General features: G+C 36.9%; 1 protein-coding gene across 11 annotated transcripts in view; it reads left to right on the top strand.

Annotated features, from left to right (window-relative positions):
• Window positions 1–13,668, top strand: part of Abi3bp (ABI family member 3 binding protein) — a 235,960-nt gene that overhangs the window by 182,011 nt on the left and 40,281 nt on the right. For 6 of the 11 annotated variants that reach the window (XM_047564816.1, XM_047564818.1, XM_047564824.1 and 3 more), the window contains 4 exons: window positions 6,400–6,459; window positions 7,262–7,309; window positions 8,088–8,168; window positions 10,619–10,696. In XM_047564816.1, coding sequence (XP_047420772.1) covers window positions 6,400–6,459; window positions 7,262–7,309; window positions 8,088–8,168; window positions 10,619–10,696 — 267 coding nt within the window. The remainder of the gene's footprint in view (window positions 1–6,399; window positions 6,460–7,261; window positions 7,310–8,087; window positions 8,169–10,618; window positions 10,697–13,668) is intronic. The other 5 variants (XM_047564817.1, XM_047564827.1, XM_047564821.1 and 2 more) reach the window with 4 other exon arrangements.

Genomic DNA, 13,668 nt, shown 5'->3' on the forward strand with positions numbered 1-13,668 from the left:
AGCTGCCCTCCAAAAAAGAAAGAATTACAAATCTATTTTTTGCCTATCATCTGAGAAGGACTTATGTCTACTTATGAGGAGACGCTTGTGGGAATATCCAGAGTGGGAACTGCAAGAATCTAGACATTTCATGGGTCTTATCGTCACTGCTAACTACATGAAGTTTTCAAGGTGGCCTTAGGGAGACCACTAAACAACTCTCACAAACCAGTCAAGTCATTTTTAACTCGAGAATCAGAAGTGTATAAGCACTGGATTGTGTTGCACTCCAACAGTTTCGGGATTGTATCTAGGCTCAGGTTTGCTTCCCAATGAACCCAGTACCTTGCTTACCAGGTCCTGAAGTTCACACCTTGAAAATCAGAGGGTAAACTGTAATTAATATATATTGATATCTTAGAGAAATGTACTCTTCTATAAAAGTCTAAAAATGTATAACATGCCATAATCAAGAGAGTTATGCTTTATCATGATGTTTATCTCAAAATATATTCTGAGAGATATCAGAAGTAACAAACTTGAATTTGTAGACCCATAGTAAATATGAAACCAGCCTAGGATTCACCGTACAGCTCCTCCTCCTCTCCTCCTCCTCTTCCTCCTCCTCCCCCTCCCCTTCCCCTTCCCTTCCCCTTCCCCTTCCTCCTCCTCCTCCTCTTCTTCTTCTTCTTCTTCTTCTCCTCCTCCTCCTTCTCCTTCTATTTTTTTTTTTTTTAATTGGTACCAGGGATTGAACTCAGGAGCACTTAACCACTAAGCTGCATCCCCAACCCTTTTTTGTATTTCATTTTGAGACAGGGTCTCCCTGAGTTGCTTAGGGCCTCCCTAAATTGCTAAGGCTGGCTTTGAACTCCACCTTCTCCTTCCTCAGCTTCCTGAGCTGCTGGGATTACAGGCATGTACCATCATGCCTGATTCAGCTCTTCCATTCTATAGATTCCACAGGCTTAACCTAGTGAGGCCTTAAAATCTTTTGACTACTTAACTGAATTATAAACTACATTTACTGAGTAATCAACAAACTCAGCGCACATTCCATATCCAGACCAGAACAAAACTGACTTTTCTCCAGTCTGCCATGGAGGAATAATTTAGAATTCAGAGCAAAGAATTCTATCTGATAGTAAGAGGTGCTGTTTAACTTGGAGTCTAAATCTGGAATGCCTGGCTTACCCAAGCTCTGTCCTCCTTGTGGGTTTGCCTCTACTTGAAGAACTCTCTTGGCTTTGTGATCAATCTCTGGCCACCAGGAATTTGAGTAGAATTCAGTCATTGGGAGTGAGCTAGGAAGAAAATGTAGATTTGGGCAAGGTGCCAAATTTTCATAGTGTCTGTTGTCTTTGGAAATTTCTTCTTTGCAGTTACAACTTTGGCATTTTCATAGTTAGCTTCATGTTTTCAATTAGGCCTTTTTGGTGTGTAAGCTAATAAAGAATGAGTGTTTAATTATAAATACTTCCTAAAATTGAGCCCTGTTGTTTAAAGTGATAATTGAGTTAGCGTTCAGTAAAGCAATCATTTTCTTAAATTACTTACTTTAAAATATTGTCAGATTTGTATTAGGGAGAACCCTGACCATGACATTCACCTTATAAATTTTTTTCCTTACATAATCTTAGAGAACAATGCATTTAGAATTGATCAAACCAAGACAATAGTAGGTAATAATTCCCATCATTATTGTTTTGACATAAGTAAGAGTAGGGATGAGCTGAATAGGAATTACCTCCTTAACATCACACACTGTTATCATTCTGCAATGCCTCATGGTCAGTACCATCATCTTCTACAGATGTTACCATTTCTTCCTAAAGCTTATTTTGTTCCCTGAAGGATGCATTATGTAATTTTGTTTGTTTGATAGTTCTTTTATCAATTTTTCTTCAGACAAGACATAATCTCTCATCAGAATTTAAATCAGGAGTTATCAACAGTTTGCTATGGATCTGGTGGCATATTAGATATCAGTGTTTTTCCAAGTTTTAGTGACTCAGCACTTTTCCTCTTCAAAACCTCTTTAAACTAAATGAGCTACTGGTGTAACTAACAAATTATTTATTTATATTCCACAGAGTGTGTTCATATAATAATGGCATTAAGCCATAATTTACTACTATTTTACAACTCCCAGGAGAAGAATTAGAGATTTGGGGGAGAGGCCATTTGAGTCTTTAAATGCTTTTTAATAAAGTACAGTATCTGTTCATGGGAAGTGCTCATCTTTCCAGATTTGCACTCAAAAAATAGACCAATGCATGTTCCATTCAGTAAATAATAATTAGATGCCCAGTTCTACACTTTGGGCAACAGGGATAAAAAAGACAATTAGATATGCTCTCTACCATTCAACACAATATTGCAGTGGAGAAAACAGGAATACCTACAAATAAGTATAAAATAAGGCAAATCTCAATGATTAGTGAGATAGTGATAGAAGCAAATTACAATAAAATAATAAATTCTAAATGTATGAACTGGAGAAGGCATCACCAAGAAAAAAGAGCTTTGAAACCATTGTTAAATGGTAAGTAGGTAGGTAGCTATTGATTTGTAAGGAATCAAAGAGAAGGGTAACAAAAGCACTTGGCCCAGCTGCAAAACTATTGAAGTTCAGAAGCACTAAATTGCTGGTCATGTGAGTGAGATTAGTGGTAGATAAAGATGTGAATCATCAATTATATTCAAATGGTTGAGTGTATTTAACACTATGCTGAGGACTAAATTTTTTTCTACAGGCCATTTGACATTAAAGTATGCATGCTTTTGTTGGTTTTTTTTTTTTTTTTTTTGGTCATGGAGGTGATATAATTGGGTCTGTGTTTTAGAAAGACAGTTGTGATTAAAATGTGGACTATAAGCTGGCAAAAGATTGGTGACAAGAAATCACATAAGAAATTTCACACTAACCTAGAAGGGTGATTATGAATATTTGAACTAGCAATTGTAGGAAAGGGAATAATGCTGAAAGGCCTTTTGGAGATGAAATTGGTAAGACCTAGGAATGACTGTATGGTATTAGAGAAGGAAGATGCTGTTATTTCTAGTTGGGGCAAGTGGCAAATGGTGATACCATTAATTAAGATGGGGAATATGGAAGGAAGAACAAAGGCTTGGGTTTATACCTGTTAGGTATGCAGGGCTATTCGAATTTTCAGGTGGGAATGTCTAACTGGTTATCAAAAATGTTTTTCTGGATTTATAAGTGGAAGTCAGGATTTGGGATGAGAATTTAGGAATTACCTTTCTATATCTCTATGGTCTTAAATCTTGGTTAGCATTATTCAATAGAACACGTAGGCTGAGAAAACATGAGGTCAGAAGTCAAATACTTTGGGTACACAAGTTACATTTAAGAAGTGTGCAGACAAAGAGGAGTTTCTAGATATTGCTGTCAAAAAAGATCCAAAAGTACCAGAGAAGTTGGGACAGGAAAGGATCTCAAGAAGGGAAAAGTAGCCGACAAGGACAATGAGATGTTGAGGGGTCAGAAGAGGCTACTGACCTGACAGTGCAGGTCCAGGATGCCATTATTTGTATCATTTGGTCTGCATGCTTAAGAATTCAGCAATTTTCAGATTTTAAAAAGGTGAAAGTATATGAACATCATTGATCACAATTATTTTGATATGTCTGCAGTGAGAAGTATGAATAGTCACAGTAAGCAGGATTCATAAAAACTGTAAGCGCTTACATCAGTTCTAGCCACTTTTTGTTGTTGAATAAATTTTTGAAGACTATTTTCAGAGCTTCTTAGACTTCAGAACTATGAGCAAGACATATCCATAGTGGGTCCATGGTTGTAGTTTGGTGAATGGCAGGCAGACTATAGTGGATACAGAAGACAGTAAGAGTCCAGGAAGTAGAGGCAGATACCAAGTCTTTGATTAAAGAAATGAGAGTGGGAGGGATAGTTTGAAAGGGAAGCCAACGAATGACTTTTTGTTTTCTGGGGTGTGGGTTTTATGATGTTGGACTGTTTGAGCAATTAAATCAGTAGAGGGGAAGGAACTCGGGAAGAAATGGAGACATGGACTGATGGTGAGAAATAGGAGATAATAGAAATAATGGAAAATAATAAGTCTCAGAGGAGAAGGGAGAAAGGGTAACCCAAGAGCACAGGTAATGCTTGGAAAGTGGGCCCCAGAACAGGAATCCTGGTTCCTTTCAGACCAGTTCTAAGGATGCACAGCTAAGAAAAAGGAACTCATAATTGCCTTCTGTTAGTTGACTTTTTCTTTGAAGTGTTATGCTTTATTTAAAAAGAGAGTTAATACAATTGATTGGCCAGTTAATATAAATGGTAAGTTGCTTAACATAATTAAGTCTACAATGTAATAATGGTAAGTATAAGGAAATCAAAACTGCCTCTCAAATAAATTATCATCATTATTTAGATTTATGACTTGTCCCCTAGCATGGAAGACATAGGGTTTGGGGATTGAGTTCTTGCTCAATTTAGTATGCAGATGAATGTCACATAGGAAAAAGAAAAGAATAATAACTTGCATTTCTTAGAACTGCAGTGGATCAAGTAGAAGAATGATTCATATCCCTTTCCTGTAAATATTTCTACTTCTTTCCTTTCCACTGATTTCACCTGCTTTAGAAAGTCTGCTGTGGCAGTTTATTAAATCATCACCTCATGGTTTTCTTTCTAGAAAAGTGCCAGTTTTAGCAGCTGGAATCCACATTACCCTAGCCTAAATTTCTCAGTAAACTAAAGCAGCAGCAAGTAATGTATTTACAGTATGGTGAATTTATTGGTAGCACATCTTTTCTCAGCATTTTCTTTCTTCATCCAAACTCTTTTTTGTATAGTCTAGTACTGTAATTAATTAGGCTGTTTATAAACTCTGGGCTTCTTTGTATGTTCATGAATTTTGCAGAGCCAAATCAAAGTGCTTTCTCCTTCAACCTCCAGATAAATATTTAGTTTGATTTACAATTGGAAATTCCTCATATTTTACTGTTTGAATTCCCAAAAACACTACATGGCAAAGGTGAAACATCTAGTATTGTGGTGGATTTTCTCTAAATTCAAGAACCACTGGTCATTTTGGAGTTTCCTATTTTCTTTAAAACAACAACAAAAAAAAATCTAGATTTTCAAATTCTCCTCATGGTTACATTTTAACTCATAGAAGTTTTAAAAGTCAAGTTTCTGTTCAATTTACCAAACTCTACAACTGTAATGTAGTTGGTACTTAGTGGCCTAGACTAAGAACAGATGTGGCATGCAAGTTAAACTACTCCCAAAAACAATAAAAAGAGAAAGTCCGTAATATGCAGTCTATTTCTACACTAAAAATAAAGTGGTGCTTGTCTGCCTCATAATTCAAGTTTTCTCAGTCTTACTTCTGAGGCAGAGGTCTAGCCTGAACATTAGTTTTTTTTTTTTCCAGCATCATGAAAGATTCAAGAAAATTACACTGCTTACCAAAGAGACACTGGTATTTATGAAACCTTCAGTGTAGTAGGAAAACCTCTGAGTGAGAGAGTGGGCTTAAGGATGGCTTCCTCATGGTGAAACTGAGCCAAAGAAGTGTTTTACCTTGCTCTTGGAATAAGATTTCAGCATAGAAATGGAGTATGAACAATAGGCAAATTTTAGTATTTGCCTCCATAAGAAATAAGGTATCAAGTTCCCCATCTATTTTATTTTGGGAAAATAAAGCACAAGCATCAAAAAATATGCCAGGCATCAGGGACTGATATGAGTAGGTTGCTGTTGAGCTCTTTTCGGCTTTCCATATGCACACATGTCAAGCGTGAAGACACGTAACACGTGAAGAGCCCATCACTAAGGAAGGCAAACCGAGGCAGCTAGCGTTCACTAGCTTGCACGTGCTGGCCTCTAGTGACTGACCAGTTCCTTTCGCTTTATTCTCTCCCCACAATAACTGTTTATGCCATTTAAAATGAAACTTTGCACTCCCCTGAGATATTCCAGATTTTTGTCTTTCTTGCTGTTTTCCTCAATATGAAGGCCATTTATGCACTTTATCTAAGATAATGTATTTTCTATTGCTGTCAGTGGAATTTGAGCATGAATATCAAATGGCAGCTAAACTCTCCAGGCGAAAATGAACTCTGAAAACCCCCTAAGGAGACCTAGCTTCTCGTATTCTGTTTAATTACATTAGCTATTTCCTTTTTTTTTTTTTTCTTCCTTTTTTTCTTCCCTCAAGGGAGGCTCCAGGGTGAACTGTGACCAACTTTGTTTCTGTTTACTGCCATCAGACCCTTCTCTACACAGTGGCATTTTTGCCTTTTGAAGGAGGTGATCTCCTCAGCTTTGATCTTAACCATGAAAGTACTTTTGCTTCCTTCATGCTTTCTGGGAAGTGGGTTCTCTTCACTCCAGGAAGTACATAGTGTTTTATCATCTTTTTCTTTCAGTTGCAAAAGATGCACTCCTTCCCCATAAACCAGAACCGGAGGTTTCTCAGCGTGAACCTGGTAAATTAATTGCTTTATTTTCAATTATAAAGCATATCTTTTCAAAAATTATTCTTGTGGTAAATATATTTTAATGACTGTATGGAATAAGTTGAGAAAATTGCAGACATAAGTATTTCTTTGGAGAAAATTTAATCATATAATCTGAAAGGTTTTTCCCCTAGTTAAATGAAGTAACAGTACATAGTAAGTTTATATTCCCTGAAAGTGATTTTTGGTTTTCTTTTCGGTTTTGTTTGTTTTGTTTTGTTTTGTTTTTGTTACCAAAGATTGAACTTTAGGGCACTCAACCACTGAGCCACACCCCCAGCCCTATTTTATATTTTATTTAGAGACAGTGTCTCACTGAGTTGCTTAGGGCCTCACTAAATTGCTGAGGCTGACTTTGAACTCATGATCCTCCTGTCTCAGCCTCCCAAGCCACTGGGATTACAGGTGTGTGTCACCACACCTGACTGAAAGTATTTTAATTGAATAGAAGATCATACTAAAATTATAAAACATAATTATGAACTGAATCAACTGATTTTACCTCCTTTAAAAATTTAAATGTAGCTATATTATGACAATGGATGTACTTTTAGGTAAAAAAAAAAAAAAAAAACAATTGCCTACAAAATGATGGTGATGAGATCTTTAAAGTTTCCTGGATGGCATCTAGAAAGTAGAATTTTCTCATATTATGGTTCTTAGAGAATGTTCAAATGATTAAATGGATGCATGTAGAAAATATAGAGACGATTCTGACCTTGTCAGGTAGGAACTCTCATAAATATGTTTCTTTGATTTGCTTTTGGCATAGTTCTACAACCTGTTACCTTTAGAATCGAGCCACCAGAGACAACAATAGGTAATGGTTTTCCCATAATGGCCAACTCTAAATGTTTTCTTTACTACCATCAAAAGTGCAGGTCTCTTTCAAATGATCATAATCGAAACATCATTTCCTCTCAACCCATTTCATCATTTCATTTTTGTTACTACTCTTTCTGAAATAGAGAAGCCTTGGCTTCCCTGATATAAAGACTTTGCTCTGAAGATCAATTTAAGATGACTGATCACTGAGTGCATCCTCATCTACCTCATTTACCTTCATGATTCTGCCTTACAGTGCCCATCTAGTTAACAGTTCCTGCTGGGTTAGTGGTTCTCAGCTGTAGTGTTACAATACACTAGCCTGTGACAAATTGGAAAGTGCTGCAGAGAAATTATTATTAATGTCATTCAAAATTGCCAGTGATTTACTTATAAAACTAGAAAAGATACAAGATTATCCTTACAATTTTGTAATTCACTCTGCTCACTTTGGTGGGAGATAGAGGGATAGAGCTCCAGCTAACAGACCAGAACTGTGTCTTACCCATATCCCATCTTGACCAGGTATCCTCATGGAGTGGTTTGAGCATAGAATGTTACTTATTATGTGTCCTGATAGAAAAACAGCTGAGAACCATTATTCCACTATTTTGTATCTGTGTTCCAGTGAGTTCTGTGCATACTTTCTTCATCATCACTTATATGATGTTTCCCCTTTTCTGTTTCAAATGAAGGAATCTCACATAATGCCATTCTGGACTGGTGCTGACTTTGAATTAAAAGTTTTCGACATTGGTACTTTTCTTTTGCAGCTCCTTTAGAGACACGAGGCATACCTTTTATACCTATGATTTCACCAAGTCCTAGTCAAGAGGAACTGCAAACCACCCTAGGTAAATTTTGTTTTGATATTTCAGTCTAATGAGTGACCTACCTTTTAGGAATTGTCCTTATAGCCACAAGTACACTATGCTTATTGGTTGTTTCCAAACAATAGAAAGTCTCTTTTTATTATTATAAAACATACCAGCCTCACTTGATAATTTTACATTAACTGTATGTTTGTCCTTCTCTTATTCATGCTGATTTTCAATATAAAAATTTCAAGCATCTTGACAAAATTTCAAGTACAATGAGCCCTTCATATCCATGGAGTCCCCATCCAAGTAACCTTGAATCAAAAATATTCTTTAAAAATTGTTTCTTGTCATTATCCCCTAAACGATTCACTATATCAACTATTTACATTGCATGTACATTATAGTAGGTTTTACAAGTAATCTAAAGATGATTGAAAACATATAGGAGGATGTACATAGGTTATATAAATACTAGATCATTTTATATAAAGGATTGAGCACTCATAGTGGTAAGTCCTAGAACCAATCCCCTGAAGATACCTAGGGACAACTATATTCTAAGAAGAAAAATGTTCCCGGAGCAATTCTGTACTTTTTTTATTTTTCAAAATTTGGAACTCTATTTGGGAAGAAAATTAGTCTTCTCTGAATGCTAAGCAAAATTTCAAACAATGTAAATTCCAAAAAAACTTTTTAAATGTGACTTCTTACCCTAGATAGCTCACCCTATTGTATGAAGCCAGGGTTCGTGACAACACTGACCCCTCTGTGCCACCCAACACAGTATGCCTATTTTAAAATTTAATCCACGTAACATATTTTTAAAAACATTTTCTAGTTGCCGATGGACCTTTATTTTATTTATTTATATCTGGTGCTGAGAATTGAACCCAGTGCCTCACATAGGCTAGGCAAGTGCTCTTACCACTGAGCTACACCCCCCAGCCCCACATAAAGTATATTTTAAATTTAATCCACATGTAGTGGACACTTGCCTTATTTTACACATCAGAAAATTGCGGCACAGAGCCCTTTAAAAATCTGACCAAGGTCACACAGCCAGTGTCAAAGCCAGGCTTGGAAACAATGTTCTTAATCACTAGAGCTCCTGGCACCACACACAGGACAATGAGTGTGGTGGAGAAATGAGCAACGTCCTGAAGGAGCAAACTACCCTGCACATCAGGAAGGCTTCTCTGAGGAGGTGACATTGACACTGGATCCTCAAATTGAAAGAAGAGTTCAAGAGGCACAGATTCAAAATGTCCTTTCAAGTTGAAGACAGATGGGAAAGAGGCTCAGGGTGGGAATGGCAGCTAAACTTGCTCTACCAAGCATTCAGGTTTCCTGCAGAAACAGCGTGAGATAGGAAAACCAGGTGGTGTGAGCTCGATGTGCTTCCAAAGAGCTCAAAACAAATATGTTCATTGTGTAGGAAACCCTTTTTGCTGAGTCATGGCTGAAAATGAACCAAAAAGAAAAAGTTCCCAGCCTATGCATTGGGTTCCTTTGTCCTGGGCTTGCTGTATCCTACATGGCTGTGTTTCAGCCAGTGGTCTTATCCCCCCAATAACCTTCATCCCTTTTCAAGTAAATCCATCCTTCACGTGTGTCTGTTGAAAGTGACTGGACACATTTTATAATAAGTCTATCTTGAAGAAAATATTAAAATTGGATGAGAAAATATATCTTAGTTATTATCAAACACTCATCTGTCCTTATGCTTGCATAAAAAAGTAGTTTTCAAAAACCACCTGAGGAAATACTCCCTAGTTTTGTAATGTGTCTTGGTTTCTTGAAGGAGGAACCATCACCTGCCAGCTATCATGAGTATCTTCCTTGTGAGCAGACTCAAGAGAATAGACTGGGTCAGGAAAAAAGATGGCAGTATATTACTTCCACCAAGGATTTCCTTGGATCTAGTATGTGGCAAAGTGAACAATGTAATTTGTTATGTCATCTTGATGTAAGAATTTCAAGATAATACCAGGGTAGAAATAGTGCCACACTTTGTCAGAATTGTGTCTGCTTGTCAGTAAACATACACTCCCTTTTTCACATGAGGAAAAACAGAAGCATGTTTATTCTCTTATGGTATAAATATATGTCTTTTCATATGATCTATTTTTTTCCAGTTCAGCTAAATAATTTGTGGAATTTGTGGAGCAGGAAGATAAATACACCGTGGAGGCTTTCATACATAACTACATCTAATAGTCACATTTGGGATCATAAAACAATGATCCTGAGCTAAAAGCTTTTGGAAATAATCATGAGAATAATAACACAACACAGTAAATAAAATAAATTTGAGTTATTAAAAATGTACCATTAACATTGAATTGTGATTCTAAGGCATATTATTAAATAGAATTCACCCTTCCATCATTGCATGGGGCAGAAAAGAGCATGGGTTGTTGTTGCTGTCATCACAGTCACTGATAACCATTTAAGACGAGGCATCTTACTGTGTTTCTCCCCAGAAGAAACAGACCAGTCCACCCAAGAGCTCTTCACAACTAAGATTCCAAGAACAACTGAATGGGCAAAGACAACTCAGGGTAATTCTATTTCCCCATCTCTGGAGAGTAACTTTTCCTTGTGTTTTAATCAAGAATGAAATTTCCTTCTCAGAAGATATTTTCTCAACACAGCCAATTACTTGACTTTTTTCATTTGAAAGGTGAAGGACATGAACCAAATCTGAATACTTAGCTGAATCTCAGTTGCATGCAGGGAAGACACGTTCTTAGCAGAAGCTTTGTTTCCAATATGTTGTTTACTGCTTGATGCAGGTTACTAAATAATGAAAGCTCTTGGTTTTGTTTTGTTTTTCACCTAACCTTCACGTGCCTCGTTTTTCCTTGCTTCACCTTCATGTGTCACAGCCAATAAATAAGAAGGAAACTTTATCATCTTCCCCTGGCCCCTCCTCCCTTCCCATCACTCTTTTCCTCCCTCTCATCCATCTCCCCCACTTGACCAAACATATCGATATTGTGGCCTGAGGAAAGAAACTTTTCTGTGGTATTTATTTATGGTTTTGATACAGCACTTACTGAAATTCATTAATGTTTACCCTCCCACTGTGGTGCACCACATACTGTTCAGCAACAATGAATCAATCACATTTTAAATATTCGATCATTTTTATTTCTGTGAAATATCGTGTTAGCTTGATATACACAAATCTCGTGTACCCTCTGCTTGTCAGCCCGTTGAATTTAATTTTTGTTTCAGTACTAGGGATTGAATCCAGTGGTGTTCTGCCACTGAGCTACATCCCACCCCTTTTTATTTTGAGACAGGATCCCACTCAGTTGCCATGGCTGACCCTGAACTTGCAATCCTCCCTCCTCAGTCTCCCAAGAAGCAAGAATTACACATATCCTTCTGAGTCACTGGAGTTACAGTGAGGAAAGAAACTATTAATAAGGAAAATCTTATTTTTAATGATGACAGTATTGAAACATCCAAGAAGGTTCTCTGTGACTTCCTACTTGGGGAAACGAACTCACCTACAAAAAGCTGTTTTATCTTCATGCTCTAAGAAGTCTTTTCCCTTGTGTATTTTTTCTGTTCTACTTGGGTTATAACCCTCATGGGTTTCCAGTGCTACCATGTTGTTGTTGTTGCTTTAATGACCCTTTTACCCATCTCTATTAAATGGTAGCAAGCCAAAAGCAAACTTACATAAGGAGTTGAGAAACAAGTTTATTTTACCCCTTATCAATCCAAATTTGAGGGGGAAAGCTGGTGAGTGAAGTGTGAAATAACAAGAAGAAATGATAACAATAAAAGAAATCTAATTATAAGCTATGTACTTTTTCAAAGGGACAAATATGTCATAAACAAATATGACTAAGAAAGACTGCCCAGCGTGCAGGTTGTTCCTTTAAATTCTCTAGAACTTGTTTGCTTGGTTTAACTTTTTATTATGTCTCAAATTTTCATTATTTATTAAATTTAAATTTAGTAACCTTCTATTTATATACAAATATACACAGGAGTCAGAAGCATAATATAACAGTAACCCGCTCACATCCCCATTACCAGCTTTAACCGTTAACAGCAGATGGTCAATTCTATTACATCCACATCCCACCCTGATTTTAGTGGGTTTTTTCCCTTCTGTTTTTGCAGATCTCTTTAATGTCATGCTTGATAGATGTTTGCATTCTCATAACCAAGCACAATATTTTTGCAGCAAAAATATATAAATATTTACAATAAGCAAGATAAATAAAGACACTCATTTAGCTCAGGCTGTGTTGCCAAATGAGAAAAACATTTCAGCTTTCGAAAGCTTCACAGATTTTAGGGTCAAGGATAAAAGACCATAGGCCTGCTCTTTTCGTGCTTGGCTTTCACTTTGGGAATGTCAATATTGTGTCATCATTACTAATATATGTGGAATTTTTATAAAATTCTTTCTAAAATATTTTATTAGATATGAGTTTCACAGTTTGTTCTGTATCTGTGCAGGCTCTTATATAATTATGTGGATTATTGTAACATTTATATAAGGTGTTCTATTTTAATTTTTTTATCATGTACTGAGGATTCTTAGTTTGAGCTTCAACTGTGCTGCCCCAGGATTCATGCTTTTCTGGAAATAACCTATCTTCAGGGTTAAGAGGAACATCCACACCTGGGCCATCCCAATAACCCTGTTTGGGAGTTGAGGGACAACTTCAATCAAGGTGTGCTGTGGCATCTCATAAACATGTGCCTGAGCACCTTACAAACAGGAGACATGCAGTAGAGATGGAATATTCCCCTTGACCAGGTGACTTTGTGGTCTCCAATCCTCAGCAGTGGTGCTGCTAGTACCCATAGTGTGAGCCCACTAGTAGAATCTCTGACATTTCTTCCTGCGGCAGCCTCCTCCTGTGTCTACTGAGACAGCTTCCCTGCGGGGTGCTGTTCCTTTTCCTTCCTCTTCTGACCTCAGCCCACTGTAGGGATCCACTCAGCCCAAGGCCTTATGGAAAGTTCTGATTGCTTCGCTTTCACCCCTGGATCCTCTCCCACCCAAGGAAGGTTATCTCCTGTCTCCCTGCACCCTGTAACTGGTCACAGCATGAGTCCTTCACACTCTTCTCCTGTAATCACTGTTTATGTTGATGTTGTCTTCAGCGTTTTTAATGTTTTTTTAAATGGATTTTCATATCTAGATATGAAGTCATCTTTGTATACACTATTTATTTTTATTATAGATCACCAAAATAATGTGGCAATGTCTATGTAGGTACGTTGTCACAGTTCCTTTGCCTGTCTTTTTTTTTTTTTTTTCTTTTTCTAGTTTAAAATTGAAATCCTAGAGCAGTTTTCTGGAGGCCATGTTGTGTTTGGTGGAGTAACTCACCACTTACACTTATATATTTAGCTCTTATTTAAAAAGTTAGTTCTAGATTAAAGACAATAGACAAACCAGAACAAAAACTTTGACCCATAGCTGATTATTTTTGTGCTCTGCTCTGATCTCTTTCCTCTCCAAAGTTTTAAAATTCATATATTTTGAAGAATGAGA

The sequence above is a fragment of the Sciurus carolinensis genome, chromosome 9 (genome assembly GCF_902686445.1).
Source record: "Sciurus carolinensis chromosome 9, mSciCar1.2, whole genome shotgun sequence".
In the NCBI taxonomy this organism is placed as follows: domain Eukaryota; kingdom Metazoa; phylum Chordata; class Mammalia; order Rodentia; family Sciuridae; genus Sciurus; species Sciurus carolinensis.